The sequence below is a fragment of the Musca autumnalis genome, unplaced genomic scaffold, assembly GCF_047663935.1.
Source record: "Musca autumnalis isolate F117 unplaced genomic scaffold, ASM4766393v1 scaffold_3, whole genome shotgun sequence".
Taxonomy (NCBI): domain Eukaryota; kingdom Metazoa; phylum Arthropoda; class Insecta; order Diptera; family Muscidae; genus Musca; species Musca autumnalis.
The window spans coordinates 6055799-6074963 of NW_027411866.1; the positions used below are offsets into that span (position 1 = coordinate 6055799).

A 19165-nucleotide genomic window follows, 5' to 3' on the forward strand; every position below is an offset into this window, starting at 1 on the left:
AAATGAATGTTAATGATTGTTATCTTTGTTATGGAATATTCGAATATTCTACAAAAAAATAACGGTAAACGTTTTGGACAACTTATCAGCTGGTACGCTATTTGTTTACCTTTTTAACACCTTTTTTCTCAAATTTGGCAATGTTTTGATTTTTTTGTCAAAGCCTCTGTTGCGCTCTCTCTCTGTAATTAAACCTCTCTTTTAAAACCTGAACCAGTTTTGAACGAAGGTCTTGTTTGCCAAAACGTCACTTATGCAAAATTGTAAAACTAACAAAAACACAATATGGACAACTTTAAGCCAGACCCTAGGTGATATTTTCTCTCTATGTTCGTAGGTATGTGTGTGTGTGTGTGATTCGTGTGGGATCTTGTCTTATTAAAACAAAGGCAAACATCCACAATCTCTGTGAGATTAAGCAAAATAATGAAGTGATACCCTCTAAGCAGTTGATAATTGCTGCTGCTCTTCAGTCTTTCTTCAACATTTGCCGCTTTAACATCGAATATTTCGGGAGTTTCTTGTGTGTCTGCGATCGTAGCCAATAGTTGGCTTTAGCCGTGATTTTGTTGTTTTTGTTTTTTCTTAAATAACATTGACGTTATTGTTGTTAAAAAATAACACACGTACCTACCTATATAATAATGTTATTGAAACGCCTGAAATTAACAACAACCATATTTTTGTTTGTTTGCTGTGTGATTCAGTTCGAGTTTGCAGGTAACAACATTTTTGGGATTAAGATTATTGTTTAAATTGTTACTGAGAAATTCAGAAGGTAAGAAAGGCTATCTCATTGCCGCCAGGTAGCTGTTAGCAGAGATAACCTCATGACAAAGAAGATCTGGGAAATTCGGTAATTAAATCAATAAATAGGTGAGATTTGTAGGTGATCCACAGAGAGATTTAGCGACAAATGGATAAGTAGAAATCATTAAAGACAACATGTTGGAATATTTGAAAACAGCCAATGGACAAATTTTAAAACATAGACGTTTAAGAGGAACCAACATAAAGATTAGATCCTATATTAGCAACAGATTTGGGTTCTTATGATCAACATCACTGTTATTATCTCCACCGATATTTCGACATGCAATAGCATCTCCAAACAAGAGTCCACTGTAATCTCCCTCTTTAAAGAACAGCAAATGACCTGCGAGTCATTCTTATCGGTAGACAAGTTCTAATGAATTGAATATTTTAACAAGAAAGTATTTCAAATACTTTTTTCGTATAAAAAAAATAAATTGAGCTCTACTCTGTTTTTGCGAAAGTTGGTACAGTTCATTTTTCTAGAAGCCGGAAGGTTAGATGAGCTCGGTTATCATCTAGGGTATAAGAGATGAGTTCAGTAGTCATTGAGGGTAGAGAGGTGTTCTGTATGTATGTTGAACGCCTTCCAAATGAGTCTTCATATGTAAAAACCTCGAAAAGGGATCTTCTATGCGTAGAAGGCATTCTAAAGGTGTTCTCTAAAAGAAGAAGACTCCCAAAAGGGGTCTGCTTTGCTTATAAGACTTCCTTAAGTTATTTTTTATAATAGACCTCTTTGAGATGTCTTCTATACTTAGAAGACCTTCTTTACCCATAAGGGTTCTTCTAACCGGAGAATACCTCCTATGGTAGAATGCCCTCCTAAAGGGCCTTCTATACATAGAAGACCTGCTAAACGAGATTTTACGTAAAAGACCTCCTAAAAGTGTCTTTTATACGTAGAAGACTTCCTAACTGATTCTTCTATATGTAGATTACTTTCTAAAGGGTTCTTCTATAAGTAACAGACTTCCTAAAGGGTTCTTCCATGCGATGAATACTTTCTGAAAGTGTATTCTTTCAGTAGAAGACTCCTTAAAAGGGTATTTTATACGAAATAGACTTCCTAGAGGCGTCTTACATACGTAGAGGACTTCCTAAAAGAGTCTTCTATATGTACACTTTCTAAAGAGGTCTTCTATAATTAAGAGACTTCCTAAATGGATCTTCTATACGCAACAGGAATCTTCCATGCGTAGAAGACTTTCTAAAGATGTCTTCTATAAGTAGAAGACCTGTTAAATGGGTCTCCTATACGTAGAATATATCCTAAAGTGGTATTCTGTATGCATTCCTTTTATACATAGAAGACATCCGTTAGAAGACGTAGAAGACCTCCCCTATCCACAGAATACCTCCTTATGAGTTCTTCTATCCGAAAAATACCTCCTAAATTGGTCTTCTATTTACACGCAGAAGGCCTTCTAAAGAGGTTTCTATCCGTAGAGGACCTTCTAAACGAGTCTTCTATACGTTAAAGACGTCCTTAAAGGGTCTTCTATACGTTATAGACCTCCTAAAAGTTTATTTTATACGTAGAAAACTTCCTAAAGGGGTCTTCTATATATAGAGTACTTCTTAAAGGGGTATTCTATGCGTAGACTACTTTCTAAAGGTGCTTTCTATCAGTAGAAAACTCCCTAAACGGGTCTTCTATTCGTAGAAGACCCGTTTAAGGGTCTTCTATATGTTATGGACTCCCTAAAGGGGTCTTCTAATACGTAGAATACTTCTTTAAGGGGTATTCTATATATGTAAGAGACTTCCTTGTATACGTAGAAGACCTCCCCTGTCCATAGAATACCTTCTTAAGAGTTCTTCTATCCGAAGAATACCTCCTGAATTGGTGTTCTACCTAAACGCAGAGGGTCTTTTAAAGGGTTTCTACACGTAAAAACCCCCTCAAGACTTTCTAAAGGGGACATCTATTTGAATAATACTTCCTAAAGGCGTTTTCTATAAATAAGAGCCTGCCTAGAAGACCTCCCCTGTCCATAGAATACCTTTTAAAGAGTTCTTCTATCCGAAGAATGCCTCTTGAATTAGTGTTCTACCTATAAGGTCCTTTAAATTGGTTTCTACACTTAAAAACCCTCCTAAAGTGGTCTTCTATACGTAGAAGACTTCCTAAAGGGGGCTTATATTTGAAGAATACTTCTTAAAGGGATCTTCTATAAATAAGAGCCTTCCCAAATAGATCATCTATACGCAACAGACTTCCTAAAGGGGTCTTCTATGTATAGAATACTTTCTAAATGTGTCTGCTATAAGAAGAAAATTCCCCAAAAAGGGTCTCCTTTGGGTAGGAGACTTCATAAAGTTGTCTTCTATAAGTAGGACTCTTTAAAATGTCTTCTATACGTAGAAAATCTCCTCTATAAATAGAAGACCTCTTTAAGGATTCTTCTATCCGGAGAATACCTCCTAAGGTGGTCTTCTACGTATACCCAAAATATCTTCTAAAGGGTCTTCTATACCCATAAGACCTGCTAGACGAGTCTTCTATACATAAAAGACCTCCTAAAAGGGTATTTTATACGTAGAAGACTTCCCAAAGGGATCTTCTATATCTAGAGTACTTCCTAAAGGGGTCTTCTATGCGTGGAAGACTTTCTTTTATAAGTAGAATCCTCCCTGAAATGGTATTCTCTGCATAGAAGTCTTCCTAAAGGAGTCTTTTATAAGTAGAACACTTCGTAAATAGGTCTTCTATACGTAGACCGCTAAAGTAGATGAACTCAGTGTTCTTAGATTATCAAACCAACTACCTATGAAACCCACTTCACATTTGCATTTCCTTTATTCATTCCTCTTCTTCTTGATTATTTTCTTCTTCCCCTTCCAGCATCCTATAAAAGTGAGGTTGCCATAACACCAGCACCTCCCGAGGAAACCACAACAGCGAAGAGTGGAGGATTCTTTGGTTGGTTCCGTCGTGGCACCACAACCACTACCACTACACCTTTGCCAGTTTTAGAGGTCACCACAGCAAAAACCCCACAAACTGTACCAGGACCCAACAATGCTTACGCGGGACAATCTTCGGGTCCTGCCAATAGGCCACCACCATTGACCATAAACCCAGCTCCCATGGTACCGTTAGGTCCAAGGCCAGATACACCCTCAACATCACCATGGGGTGGTAATCCGCAACAACCACCTCAATTCCCAGCACCTTCAGGTCCAACAAATAGCATCAGTGGTGGTGGTGGAACCTATGTACCTGGTGGCGCCCACATGCCCGGTAGTCCAATTTTGCCAACATCAACCACAGTAAAACCTACTCAGCCTCAAAGTCCCCACAATGCAGGCAGTAATGTACCCAAACCCAGTGGCCCCACACAAAGTGGTGGTGCTTTCAATTTCCCCGCCGCACCCACGGCTCAAAGCAATCAAAACAATCTACCCAAGCCCAGTGGAGGAGTTCAAACATCAAATGTCCCCACATCACAGTCTACAACTTCCCAAAATAATTTACCCAGACCTGGAGGACAACCCAACGTCATGCCAGGATTTGGATACGGAGGACAACCCAACATTATGCCTGGATTTGGACCCTATCAACCAACCAAGAAGTCTCAACCTTCTGGTTTTGATTTAAGCTATGGCGGTGGTTCCGGTGTTAGACCAGCTCAACCAAGTGCCAGACCTGGATTTGGTCCAGTGCCCGGAACATCAAGCACCGGAGGTTTTGCAGCACAATCCACTACCACAACTACAAGCACAACCACCACCACAACTACGGCAAAACCCAAACAAATGGACTTTGATTTACGTGGAGGTGGCATGGCCGATCCCAAGAAACCCTCTACACCAACCAAAGAAGATTTCCCTGCCTTACCAGGTCCCAGAAGGCCCTCTAGTGGCGGTGTTAAAGAAGATTTCCCCGCCTTGCCAGTACCCAAATCACCTACACCAACACCAAGCTCTCCTCACAGCCCCTCATCACCATCGGCCTGGAATAAGCCATTGCCCACACCAGCAGCCGCAGCAACTAGCACGACCACAGTCAAAACTCCCACACCCAAACTGCCATCTGCACCGGGTAGTCCTGGTGGTAATGGTGTTTCTTTTGTTCCACACACAGGTGGACGTACCACAACTGTGCGTCCTGGTTTCCAAACCAGTACCGACAACAATCCCACAGCCAGTGATGCTGAAATTCAAACCCTTACCGAAACTCTCTACACCAAGGAGACTAATAGTCAGCTAAGTTTGGTGACTGTTAATCCTCAGGGTAAAACACGATCCATTGATAGCACCGATGAGGCACCACAACCGTAAGCTATGATAAATAAATATTTATTGTAAAAGTCTTAACAAAAATTGTCTATTTTAGTTTATTGGATGTCAATGCCAAGGCCTTAGAAAATCCCACTGTTGCCAAAATGCGTTTACTGTTCAATAACTATGAACAGGATACCCTGACCAATGAACATGTCACACCCAATGAACGCAAAGAGGAAAATGATTTTGTGGATGCAGTTATGGCCACCAGTGTAATGCGCCAGGCCATGTTGTTCTTGCAAAACAAAGGTAAGTCAGGCAAAGAGAAAAAGAGAGAATAAAGGCCTCGGTACATAAGCAGCATAGCATTCTTGCTAAAGTCATTTTTTGATAAAATAGTAAATAAATAAGGCAAAGGGCAACGTAGTTCGAATTTGGCTAGACCGTTCTTTATTCATTTACCAGAAATAACTTAAGCAAAAGCTAGACGATTATGTACCGAGGTCTTAAAGTCGTAAACACATGCAACGTTTCAGTAAAGTTGGACATCATTTCTGATAATAGATGAAAGAAAAATTCGATCTATGCAGAAATGTCGCCCAACTTTATTGAAACTTTGGATGTGTGTACGTACGGCTTAAGCCCACGCAGGACAAATTTACGATATTCATGCTCTACAAAATGAAATATCGGGCTTAGATTTCAAAAGACTTAACTTTTCATCCTTTGTTTTTTTCAACAGGTATTGTGGGTCCTGATCCCAAAACCCATCGCGATTTGGTCAAGGAATTGTGGTTTACTCAATATTCTCGAGGCAGTGGCAGAATTGGCAGCTCTGGTTTTGAACATGTCTTTGTCAATGAGGTTAAAAATGGTACCATTATTGGTCTCCACAATTGGGTATACTTTGCCGATGAAGAAAAGGCTGGACGTTTGGATTATAAGGGTTATCTGAATCAAATAGATTTGGGAAATGTAAGTCATACCTTCCAACGGATTAAACATTTGTGATTAATTTGCCTCTTTCACTTACAGAAAGCCAAGGTGTTGAAGGTCCGTTTCACCCATAACGGTCTGAACAAACCGGTTAATACTTTGTTTGTGGGCACATCACCCGAATTGGAATTAGCTTTGTATACTGTCTGCTTCAAGCTGCGCCCCGACAGAACCTGTCCTGTTTCCCTGGGTAATAGTAAATTTGGCATCGTTACCTATTCATGGCGTTATCGTGGAAAGAGTTTGATTGGTAGTGCATATCCTGAGATTTAAATATTTTGTAGATTTTAACTTTCGAGTTTTTTCTTATGTAATTTTCTGTAGTAGAAATAAAAAATATATTTAAAAATTATTTTTAGACTTTATTAATTGGTACTTTGAATCCTGAAATATAGTCAACTAATTCTTATGTATTTTCCATATAATTGTTCTCTTTTTACCCCCTGAAATTGTAAGAAAACGTTGCCTCCTATTGAGACCAAGAAAATGTTTTCGACAAAACTGACATCTTACGAACAAATTGTATACTAAATTCGTCAGACGGTTGTTGGACCTACTATTCATATTTGTAATAGAGTAAGAGTAAATTCACCACCCATATACATACATCATACTATCCACCACACTACAATATTTACCCAGCAAAATGTTCGATGCCAGAGATGGTTTTCAAGAATGTGTGCAAGTGATTTAGCATGTCATTTTCACATATTCTGTTTACAAGAGCTTGATCCCCAAAAGATCCAAATAATTTTCAGATCCTAAACTAGGCATATTTAGGCTGCCGATATTTGCTTAAATATCGGTTTTTTGCCAGTGTGGCCGTTTATTTACTCTCTTGAAATTTTGAATTGATCTGCGGAAATTTCACCTTCAATTGTCGCCCAAACGTACACCTGGCAATTCTATTCACATAATTTCATCGTTAGCTGTCATGAGGAGACATCCTATTACAGTTCACAGTGCGAAGGATTGACTAAATTGATTATCAATTCGTGCCTAAACTTCTCTATGAGAGGAAAGCATATGCGCGGCGGCACAGAAAATCGCAGATGGCCTAATGTCATTCCAGCTGGTCTTCATGCTTCATCTGTTCAGAAGTTAAACAACTATGGAGATATTACAGCACTTAGGGCAAGTCCTGATTTTACTCATTTGGAATTGCCTTCTATTGGCGCCCAATCTAACACCTGATGAATGTTATATATATTCTATGTTATTGTAACACAATCAAACAATGTTCTGTGAAACTGCCCAGCTTATTTAAGTCCTTGATTTATAAATACTAAATAATAGCTCCGTTCCAGTACTTTTTTAATGGTAAAATATGCAAAAGAGAGAACTGTCGAAAATGAGTCCAACATACACATATTTCAAAAATGTACGGGAACGGAAAAATTACAGAAACGTCAAAAAATCTGGAACAAATGTCAAGTCGGCGTATCCGCCAATTAGAACCCGGCAAACATGTTACACATTTTGCTCGCCCAAATTTGTCGTGTAAAAAGTTTCTAAAGAGAAAGCTATTTGGCGCCATTTCTGTTCAAAGAGAAGTGAACATTTTACAAGTTTTTTGGTGTACGGGAACGCATTTTGGGAAAAATGTGCAAAATGTTTTAAATGTGTAAAATCTTTTTAGTTCTGGAACGAAGCTAATCTCACCCGATCAGCAAATGTAACCATAATATTTGCTGCAATCTCACGGCAGCGAGTTCTTTGTACCGGATTGACCCGAAACCAAAAGGGTTTCGGCCAGCAGCTACCAAACTGCATCAAACCTATGCTGTTAAAACTACAACAACAATATATTCTGATGTAGCCAAAAGAAGCTAAAATCCACTGTGTCACGGCTTACAATATCAAACTGATTTGATAAACAATTTCCACCCAATACAGTTTTACCGAACAGCCTGTGCTGGTTAAGACCTTGCTTAACAGGTGTTGTGACAGAGGTTGAGGTACCGTCGTTAGTTTAAACAAATACATAAAAGTCTGACCTTCAGTTATAACACAAAAATCAATACTTTGCAGACTTCGAACTGAGATGAGATTGGGAATACTACACTCAGCATAACTATTCCGTTAAGACCTAACGCATAGGATAAATTGGTGTTTACTTTTTGAGAGTTTAGAGGATAGAAAATTAACCTAAGAACATTTAATACAGGTTGATTTGAGGTCTTCTATAGGAAAAAGAATAGCAATTGAAGTCTTCTACGCACCAAAAATTAAAACTTGAGGTCTTTTATTGGCAACAGAAAATATTTTAAAGTATTCTATAGGCAACAGAAGACCTCTGGATGTTTTCGACGGACAACATAAGACCTCTTCAGGGTTTCTATAGGCAAAGAACCCTTGAGGTCTACTAGAGGCAACAAAAGACCTCTTGTGGTTTTCTAGAGTTGATAAAAGAGATCTTGTATAGAAAACAGATGATCACTTGAGGTCTTCTACGCACAACAGATGACCTCTTGAGGTTTTTTATAGGCAACAGATGACCTCTTGAGGTTTTCTATAGGCAACATAAGACCTCTTGAGGTCTTCTATAGGCAACGGAAGACCTCTTCAAGGAGACCACTTGAATTCTTCTATACACAACATAAGACTTCCTGAGGTCTTCTACGCACAACCGAAGGCAACAGAAGAACTCTTGAGGCCTAGTAGTCTACAGAACACTTCTTAAGGTCTTCTACGTACAACAAAAGACGTCTTAAAGCCATGTATATACAACAATAGACTTCTGAGGTCTTCTATAGACAACAGAAAAACTCTTGAGGTCTTATATAGAAAACAGGAGACAACTTGAAGTCTTCTATACACAACATAAGACTTCCTGAGATCTTCTACACACAACCGAAGGCCCTCTTGTGGTCTTGTACAGACAACAAAAAGGCATCTTATGGCTGCTATAGAAGACCTCTTGCGGTTCTACGGACAACAGAAAACGTGTGTTATCTTTATGAACAACAGAAGACATGTTGAGGTCTCCTATAGGGAACAGAATACCCCTTGAGGTCTTCTACAGGCTACAGAAGACCTCTTGAGTTTTTCTACAGTCTACAGAAGACATATTGAGGTCTTCCGTAGGCAACAGAAGACCTATTGAGGTCTTCCGTAGGCAACAGAAGACCTCTTGAGGTCTTCCGTAGGCAACAGAAGACCTCTTGAGGTCTTCTATAGGCAACAGAAGACCTCTTGAGGTCGTCTATAGGCAACAGAAGACCTCTTTAAGTCTTCTGTAGGCAACAGAAGATCTCTTCAGTTCTTCTATAGGCAGAGCTTTTGAAGACTTCTATAGGCAACAGAAGAACTCTTGAGACTTTCTTTAGTCTACAGAACACCTCTTAAGGCCTTCTACGCCCTCTTGAAGCTTTATATACACAACAATAGACTTCTTGAGGTCTTCTAAAGCAACAGAAGACTTCCTGAAGTCTTCTACGCACAACCGAAGTCCCTCTTGTGGTCTTTGGCTTTTGCAGATAACAGAAGACCTTTTGCGGTCTTCTATAAACAACAGAAGTTCTTTTTGGTCTTCTATGGACCACTGAAGACCAGGTGAGGTCTCATATAGACAATAGAAGTTCTTGTATAGTATTCTATAGACAACAGAATACTTCTTGAGGTATTCTGAAGGCAACAGAAGACCTCTTGAGGTCTTCTATAAGCTACATAAGACCTCTTGAGGTCTTCTATAAGCTACAGAAGACGTCTTGAGGTCTTCTATAAGCTACAGAAGACCTCTTGAGGTCTTCTATAAGGTACAAGAAACCTATTGAGGTTTTCTATATGCTACAGAAGACTTCTTCTTGGGTGCCACCGTGGTGCAATGGTATGCACACCCGCCTTGCACGCTAAAGGTCTGCGGTTCGATTCCCAGGCCAGGCAACATAAATTTTTCAACGGTGGCAAAATACACTTCAGTACTGTTGGCGACATTTCCTGAGTATTTAAGCCATAAAAAACTCCTCTACAAGTGGTGTCTTAAGACACGCCGTTCGGAGTCGGCAATAAAAAGTAGGTCCCATATCATTGAGCCAATATGAATCGGGGTGCACTCATTGATGTGAGAGAAGTCTCCCTCGTCCCTTCAGGGATGTTTGTGGAACAATTATTATTACAGAAGACTTCTTGAGGTCTTCTATAAGCAACATAAGACATCTTCAGATCTTCTACGGAAATCAGAAGACCTCATAAGGTCATATATAGACAACATAAGACATCTTGAGGTTTATATAGGCAACAGAACCAATCTTGCGGTCTTCTACCGACAACAGAAGACTGTTATGGTCTTATATGGACAATAGAAGACATGTTAAGATCTCCTATAGGCAACATAATACACCTTGAGATCTCATATAGAAAACAGAATACCCCTTGAGGAGGTCTTCTACAGGCCACAGAAGACCTTTTGAGATTTTCTACAGGCTACAGAAGACGTCTTGAGGTCTTCCATAGGAAATAGACGACCTCTTGAGATATTCTATAGCAAACAGAAGACCGCTTGAGATCTCCTACGGACAACGGAAGACCTAATAAGGTTTTCTACAGACAACATAAAATATCTTAAGGTATTCTGAAGGCAACAGAAGACCTCTTGAGATCTTCTATAAGGTACAGAAGACCTATTGAGATCTTCTATAAGCTACAGAAGACCTTTTGAGGTCTTCTATAGGCAACATAAGACATCTTCAGAGCTTCTACGGACAACAGAAGACCTCACAAGGTCATAGACAACATAAGACATCTTGAGGTTTATATACGCAAAAGAACCAATCTTGCGGTCTTCTACGGACAACAGAAGACTGTTATGGTCTTCTATGGACAACAGAAGACATGTTGAGGTCTCCTATAGGCAACATTATGAGAGAAGTCTCCCTCGTCCCTTCAGGTATATTTGTGGAACAATTATTATTACAGAAGACGTCTTGAGGTCTTCCATAGGCAATAGACGACATCTTGAGGTCTTCTGTAAATAACAGAAGACCTCTTTAGGGGTTCAATAGCCAACAGCAGAAACCTTGATTTTTTGTATAGAAAACGGAAGAGCTTTTGAATGACCATTTGAGGGTTTTTATTGGCAACAGAAGACATCTTAAGGTCTTCTATAGGCAACAGAAGATCTCTTGGGGTCTTCTACGCACAACAGATGACCCCTTGTGATCTTCGATAGGCTACATAAGGCATATTGATGTCTTTTACAGGCAACAGAAGACCTCTATAGACAACATAATAACACTTGAGGTCTACTATAGTCGACAGAACACCTCTTAAGGTCTTCTACGTCCAACACATGACCCTTTTAGATATCCTACGGACAATAGAAGACCTCTTTAAGCCTTCTATGGACAACAATAGATCTATTGAGGTGTTCTATAGCCACCCAGCAAAATTTGAAGGAAGGGGTTCCATGCAAAGACGTGATTTCATGGCATCTTTTGCACTGGTTTAAACGAAGTCGTGAAAGATCCGATCTTTTCATTAGCATTTGAACCAATGCAAAGGAAGTCATGAAAAACCCGATCTTTTCATCAGCATTTGAACCCATTCCATCGATCCAATAGATATGAATTTTGTGTTTTTATTTATACACATTTTTCTAAATATATAAGATTAATTATTTACAATAGGCTTGATGTTGTCGGAGACTCGAAATCACAACCAACGTTGTTAAAACTCTCGTCGTAATGGATAATGTCTTTGCAAAGGTTTGGTGAAAATTACATGCCAAAGCATTGGTGAAAATGACATGTCAAAACATTGGTGTAAATAATAAGCTTTGGATCCAAAAATGAATAGCATCTTTTGGTGTCCAGGCTCATATAAAATTCATCGATGAAGATCCTAAAAAGATGGCATGCCAGATCACTTGCACCCATGATTGAATGGCATCTTTGGCATCGAACTTTTTGATTTCATCGAGTGGATTTCGTAAATGTAAACCCTGTCTAATTTTGACAATTTTTAATTGAGTTGGAAACGGAAACCCCACTTCTTAACAACTACTTTTACTAATAAGCTAAAAAATGACTAAACCTAGATCTATTTCCTACAAACTGCAGATTTAACTTTTTTAATTCAAACTTAACGTTTTTAAACTAATATCCACCACAAAGTACTCTATTCATGATTTAATCGATTGACTAATAATTGGTAACACTTCTCCACTACACTGAGCAACGCGTTGCCAACATATTAGTCTTCAAATGTTTTATTTGCTCTACGTTACGTTACGTTGCCCAGTGATTGGTACTGAGTCTGATACAGAGAACAATTCAGTACAATTTCAACAATTGCCGGAGACGGAGATACAGATACATGAAAACGACGGATGAACGAAACGAACGGCTTTAATTTCCTGTTCTCGGTTTACTCTTCTCCACAATACAACAAACAATAGATGGATGTGTGTATTTAACAAATAAAGTTTGTGAAAAAAACATAGCAAAAATTAATAACATAACTAAAATTGAGAGTGAATATATCAAAACAAATGAATTTAAATAGATAACTTATTAGAAATAAACAAACGAAACGAGTGGGAGTTTTAATAAAGAAAATAATAAACTAAAATTCAAGCTGTTTTTCTAAAGCAAATTAGATACGAAAAGTGAGTGAGTAATTGAAGGAAGTAGTGAATGGTGTGAGATTTGTACGAAGGAAGATGTTTTTTTTTTTTTTTGCTTTGACTTCTTGTCTTGCTTGTCCAATTCAAAAAAGAGAGTATCTCCTAACGAGTTGTGTATGCGGGTAGTAAAGGTGGTTTCTTTGTGTATCGCGGCGTGTCGTGTAAATGTAATTCGTAATGTTTTCATTCACATTAAAGGAGAGAGGAGAACACATATTCTATAGTAGAGTGGAGTATGTCTCAGATTGTGAAGTTACAACGGAGAGAAGATACAAAACAAACAACAAAAGCATAAACAGCAACAACAACTCCATACAAAACATATGCCTTGCATAGAAATAAAAAAAAAAACAACACAAAAGAAAACTGCCTGCATTCTAAAACGAATGGCCCAAAGGAAAAGGCAACAACAACAACAACAACGAGAAAAAGAAACCAAACGTAAAAGCCGACAATATTTCCAACTACATCCATACATATCCACAACAGCAATAAGACATAGCCAGAGTAAATCAACAAAGAGGGCTTACACATTCAACCAACCATTCATCCAACCCACCCACATGCAAATTAGAATGGAAAGATTCGGTTGTACCTCTTTCTAAGAAAGAAAGGAAAAAACGCCAGACAAGTTTCCGTTTTGGAGGCTTAGTAGACAATATCACAACGGTGGCATCGGTTTTGTTTGATGCTAACAAAACGTATGCTTGTCTCCATAGAAATTGTACCTATGGTGCTAATATAAAATCTAAATACTATGCTGCAAGCTGCATTTATTCGGTGGTACCCTTTTTGTTTTCCATTGAATCCTTTTACTGGAGATAAGCTATGGCTACGTCCCAAAATGGAAAATATGGATTTTTTTAATACAATAAATGAAGTCAGGCGAATTTAAATGAGGAGAATGGGCCCATTAAAGCTATTGAGGTCTTCTAAAGGATTCTAACAGAATAATTCCCTTGAGGCACTCTATAAGCAAAGGCGGGTCTTGGGTCTTCTCTAGACAGAAAAAGAACTCTTGCGGCACTAAAAGCAGACCTTAAGGTCTTCTATGACAGCAGAAGAACTGTTCAGGTCTTATATAGATAACAGAAGACCACTTGAGGTATTCAATAGACACGAGAGGACTTCTTGAGATCTTATATAGGCAACAGAAGGCCTCTTGAGGCATTTTATAGACAGCAGAAGCCAATACCTTTCGAGGTCTTCTAGAGACAACAAAAGGCGATTTGAGATCTTCTAGAGACAACAGAAGACATCTTGAGATATTCTACAGACAACAGAACACCTCTTGCGACCTTCTATAGGCAACAGAAGACCTGAGATCTTCTATAGACAACAAATATCTCTTGATGTCTTCTAGAAACAAAAAAAAAACTCTTTTGAGATCTTTTAGAAATAACAAAAGACATATTTTTTGAGCTCTTCCAGAGACAATAGAAGACATCTTGAGATCTTCTATAGACAACAGAACATCTCTTGAGGTCTTATATAGGAAACAGAAGACCTGTTGATGTTTTCTATTGAAACAAAAGACCTTCTGAGGTCTTCTAAACACAACAGAAGACTTGTTGAGATACTCTATAGACAAAAGAACAACTCTTGAGGTCTTATATAGGAAACAGAAAACCTCTTGAAGTCTTCTGGAAACAACTGAAGACATCTTGAGATCTTCTGTAGACAAAAGAAAATCTCTTGAGGTTTTCTGCAGACAACCAAAGACCTTTTGAGTCTTTTAAAGACAACCAGATCCCTTTTGAACTCTTCAATGACAACAGAAGACCTCCTGAGATATCCAATAGATAACAAAACATTTCATGAGGTCTTCTGTAGACAACAGAAGAACTCTTGAGGTCTTTTAGGGACTACGAAAGCCATTTTGAGCTCTTCTAGAGCCAAAAGAAAACCTCCTGAGATCTTCGGTAGACAACAACACATCTCTTCTGGTCTTTTAAAGACAACAGAAGACTTCTTGAAGTTTCCTAGAGACAACAAATGCCCTTTCGAGCTCTTCTAGAGACAACAGAAGATCACTTGAGGTCTTCTATTGACAACAAAAGACTTCATGAGCTTCTAAAACCAACAAAAGACATCTTGAGATCTTCCACAGACAGAGGAACATCTCCTTAGGCCTTCTTTAGCCGACAGAAAACTTCTTGAGGTCTTCTGTAGAGAACCAAGGGCCTCATGAAGTCTCCTAGAGGAAACAAAAAACGAAAACATAAAGCTTTCTGAGGACTTGTAGCGACAACAGAAGACATCTTGAGGTCTCCTATAGAGAAAAGAACAACTGTTGAAGTCTTCTACATGCAACAGAAGACCTCTTGAGGTCTTCTATAGACAACAAAGGGCCTTTTGAGGTCTTCTAGAGACAACAAGGGCACTTTTGAGCTCTTTTATAGACAACTTTCTTGAGGTCTTCTTTTGACAAAAGAAAATCTCTTGAGGTCTTCTAATAACTACGAAAGTTTTTTGAACTCTTCTAGAGACTACAGAAAACCTCCTGAGATCTTCTGTAGACAACAAAACATCTCTTGAGGTCTTTTATAGACAACAAAAGACCTCTTGAGGTTCTTAGAGGCGACAAAGGTGCTTTCGAGCTCTTCTGGAGACAACAGAAGACCTCTTGAGGTCTTCTTAAGTCTTCCATAGGCAACAGAAGACCTCTTGAGGCCTTCTACAGACAACAATAGACATCTTGAGATACTCTATAGGCAAAAGAACAACACTTGAGGTCTTATATAGGAAACAGAAAATCTCTTGAGGTCTTCTGGAAACCACAGAAGACATCTTGAGTTCCTCTATAGACAAAATAACATCTTTTGAGGTCTTCTGAAAACAACAAAAGACTTTTTGAGTCTTCTAGAGACAACCAGAGCCCTTTTGAGCTCTTCAATGACAACAGAAGACCTCCTGAGATATCCAATAGATAACAAAACATTTCATGAGGTCTTCTGTAGACAACAGAAAAACTATTGAGGTGTTTTAGGGACTACGAAAGCCTTTTTGAGCTCTTCTAGAGACAACAGAAAGCCTCCTGAGATCTTCTGTAGACAACAAAACATCTCTTGAGGTCTTTTATAGACAAGAGAAGACTTCTTGAAGTTTTCTAGAGACAACAAAAGCCATCATGAGCTTCTAAAACCAACAAAAGACATCCTGAGATTTTCCACAGACAACGGAACATATATTTAGGCCTTCTATAGGCGACAGAATACTTCTTGACGTCTTCTATAGAAAACCAAAGGCCTCCTTAGGTCTCCTAGAGAAAACAAAATGCCTCTTGAGGGTCTTTTATTGACAACAAAATACCTATAGGGGTCTTCTATTGACACCAAAAGGCCTTCTGAGGTCTTGTAGAGGCAACAGAAGACATCTTGAGATGTCCTTTAGACAAAAGAACAACCCTTGAAGTCTTCTACATGCAACAGAAGACCTTTTGAGGTCTTCTAGAGACAACAGAAGGCCTTTTGAGGTCTTCTAGACACAACAACTTTTATGCCCCTTAAAGTCTTCTGCAGACTACAAAAGGCTTTTTGAGCTCTTCAATGACAACAGAAGACATCCTGAGATCTCCAAAAGACAACAAAAAATTTCTTGAGGTCTTTTGTAGACAAAAGAAAATCTCTTGAGGTCTTCTTATAACTACGAAAGTCCTTTTGAGCTCTTCCAGAGAAAACAGAAAACCTACTGAGATTTTCTGTAGACAAAAAACATCTCTAGAGGTCTTTTATAGACAACAGAAGACCTCTTGAGGTTTTTAAGAGGCAACGAAGGTGCTTTCGAGCTCTTCTAGGGACAACAGAAGAGGTTTTAAGTCTTCCTAAGGCAACAGAAGACCTCTTGAGGTCTTCTAGAGATAACAAAAGTTCATATGAGCTTCTAAAAGCAACAAAAGACATTTTGAAAACTTCCACAGACAACGGAACATCTTTTTAGGTTTGGTATAGGCAAAAGACAAAAGAAAATATCTTTAGGTCTTCTTATAACTAGAAAGTCCTTTTGAGCTCTTCCACTACAAATGGCTTTTTGAGCTCTTCAATGACAACAGAAGACCTCCTGAGATCTCCAAAAGACAACAAAAAATTTCTTGAGGTCTTTTGTAGACAAAAGAAAATCTCTTGAGGTCTTCTAATAACTACGAAAGTCCTTTTGAGCTCTTCCAGAGAAAACAGAAAACCTCCTGAGATTTTCTGTAGACAAAAAAACATCTCTAGAGGTATTTTATAGACATTTAAGAGGCAACGAAGGTGCTTTCGAGCTCTTTTAGGGACAACAGAAGAGGTCTTAAGTCTTCCTAAGGCAACAGAAGACCTCTTGAGGTCTTCTAGAGATAACAAAATTCATATGAACTTCTAAAAGTAACAAAAGGCATTTGAAAACTTCCACAGACAACGGAACATCTCTTTAGGTTTTCTATAGGCAACCAAAGGCCTTCTGAGGTCTCCTAGAGTCAACAAAAACAACAAAATACCTCTTGAGGTCTTCTATAGGCAACAAAAGCCCTTTTGAGCTCTTTTAGAAACAACAGAAGACATGGAGATCTTCTATACACAACAGACCATATTTTGGAGCCTTCTTAAGGGAACATAAGACCTCTTTATGTCATCTGTAGACAACAAAAGCGCCTTGAGGTCTTCTAAAGACAAAAGAGCCCTTCTGAGCTCTTCTAAAGACAGTAAAAGACATCTTGAGATCTTCCATCGAAAACGGAATATAGCTTGATGTCTTTTATAGACAGCAGAAGACCTACTGAAGTCTTCTAAAGACAAAAAAGCCATTTTAGCTCTTCTGGAGACGATAGAAGGCTTCCCTAGGTCTTGTATAAACAACAGAAGACCTCTTAAGTCTTCTATGGGCAACAGAATACCTCTTGAGGTCCTCTAGAGACAAAAAAGCCTTTTTGGGTTTAATAGACAACAGAAAACTTCTTGGGGACATCTATGTACAACAGAATAGACAACAAAAGACCTCTTTAAGTCTTCTATATACAACAGAAGACCCCTTTAACACTTCTATAGACAACAGATCTGTTTTGAAGCCTTCTTATCCCAGTCTTGAAGTCTTCTATTTTAAAGCCAAATCTAAGCGATTGTGAAATCCATGTCGCTCATTTACACAAAAAGTGGCATAACTCAAAAAATGGGGTTTGGATTTGGTAATTTCTATTTTTTCTACGACTTCTACTTTATCTTGTGCCAAATTTTCAAGTTGATATCTCTAAAACTCAACGAGTTAGAGATTATTTTCTAGGAGTTTGGCATAAAGTATCAAAAAAGTTTTTCGAATTTATGAAGCACAAAAACACTTCAAATCATGATTGATCTTGAAAGTACTGATATCTGGCTAGTTCTTTACAAAAGATGGTCCAAGTAGTTATTTTATTTTTTGTGTAATAACTTTTTTAAATTGGGAAGTCAAATTTCAAACGGCAACATAAAACGAGTTTTTCTCGAAACTTTATTTTTTGAAATGTGTCACTCTTTGAGTAAATGAGTATACTTGTTCAGTCTTTTATAGAGGTACATTTTCCAAAACAAATTTAGACCCCCTCGATTCCCTCTAATGTAACTATTTGGCGCCCAATCTAAAAAAAAATATTTTCTGAAAATCTTCCATCACAGCTATCAAGATATTGTCTTTGAAAACCGATAAGATTGCCAGACAAATACACATGCCACCAATCTTTTCAATATTTACCACAGATCCTCTGATTGAACGCACATGGCAAACGTGTGCCCTTTTTGTAAAAATTGCCAATTCATTGAAAAAATGTGGATATGCGGCTTTTTTCTTTTCTGTTTTGTTTTTCGATTTTAATCAGGGCTTTGTTTTGCTCACTTTTTGAAATTTGAGTGGCACTTTGGTTCGCTTGTGATTTGCTACGGTCATCATCATTTTCTTCGTTGACGTTTGCTGAGTTGCTGCTTTGTTGCTCTTGATTTGGTTTCATATTTCTAGCCCGGGTGAAAACAAATAAATTATGGCTATGAACATAATTATTACATTTCAAAGCTTGATTATCATTCGGCAAAGTTTTATTTAACATCGATTTGTATTTTTTGCTTCTTCATAACCCAGAATTACAGTTTGCATTGGCTAATCCAGTTCGACTTTAGCTCTGTTATTTGTTTATTTGGTTTTCGATATTGAAGTGTTTGCTTGAAAACAAAACTTGTTTTGAAATACTTTTATCAATAAAAACTGAGCAGTTCTTTGTTGTTGTTGTTGTTGCTTCGTTTGTTTGTCACAGCTAGAAATTTACACACAAAAAACAAAAGCCAAACTTGGAATGCAATCTCCTCTCTATTGACAGTTGCCAGACAAAATGTGTCTATAAAATATGCAAGGCTAAGTTATGTTTTTGAAATTAGTAACGAAATTAAATACAATTTGTAGAGAGAGAGAGAGAGATGATTAAAGGGGGGAGTGGGGTCTTAACATCCATTAACTTTTGATCTTTAAATTAAGTTGGAGAATACTTAAAATTTCCAAAAAACA

General features: G+C 38.1%; 2 protein-coding genes across 2 annotated transcripts in view; both read left to right on the top strand.

Moving 5' to 3' along the window:
• The first annotated feature begins 313 nt into the window (after positions 1 to 313).
• LOC141398661 (endoribonuclease Arlr) lies at positions 314 to 6391 on the top strand. Its single transcript, XM_073976183.1, has 5 exons — positions 314 to 720; positions 3662 to 5096; positions 5156 to 5352; positions 5786 to 6018; positions 6079 to 6391. Exons 1-5 carry the CDS (start codon positions 645 to 647, stop codon positions 6310 to 6312), a joined length of 2175 nt encoding a protein of 724 aa, XP_073832284.1. The 5' UTR covers positions 314 to 644; the 3' UTR covers positions 6313 to 6391.
• Positions 6392 to 12312: 5921 nt separating this feature from the next.
• The window catches only part of LOC141398662 (uncharacterized), a 156299-nt gene continuing 149446 nt past the window's right edge, over positions 12313 to 19165 (top strand). The window contains exon 1 of the mRNA XM_073976184.1: positions 12313 to 12646. The gene's annotated coding sequence lies outside the window, so the exon portion shown is untranslated. The remainder of the gene's footprint in view (positions 12647 to 19165) is intronic.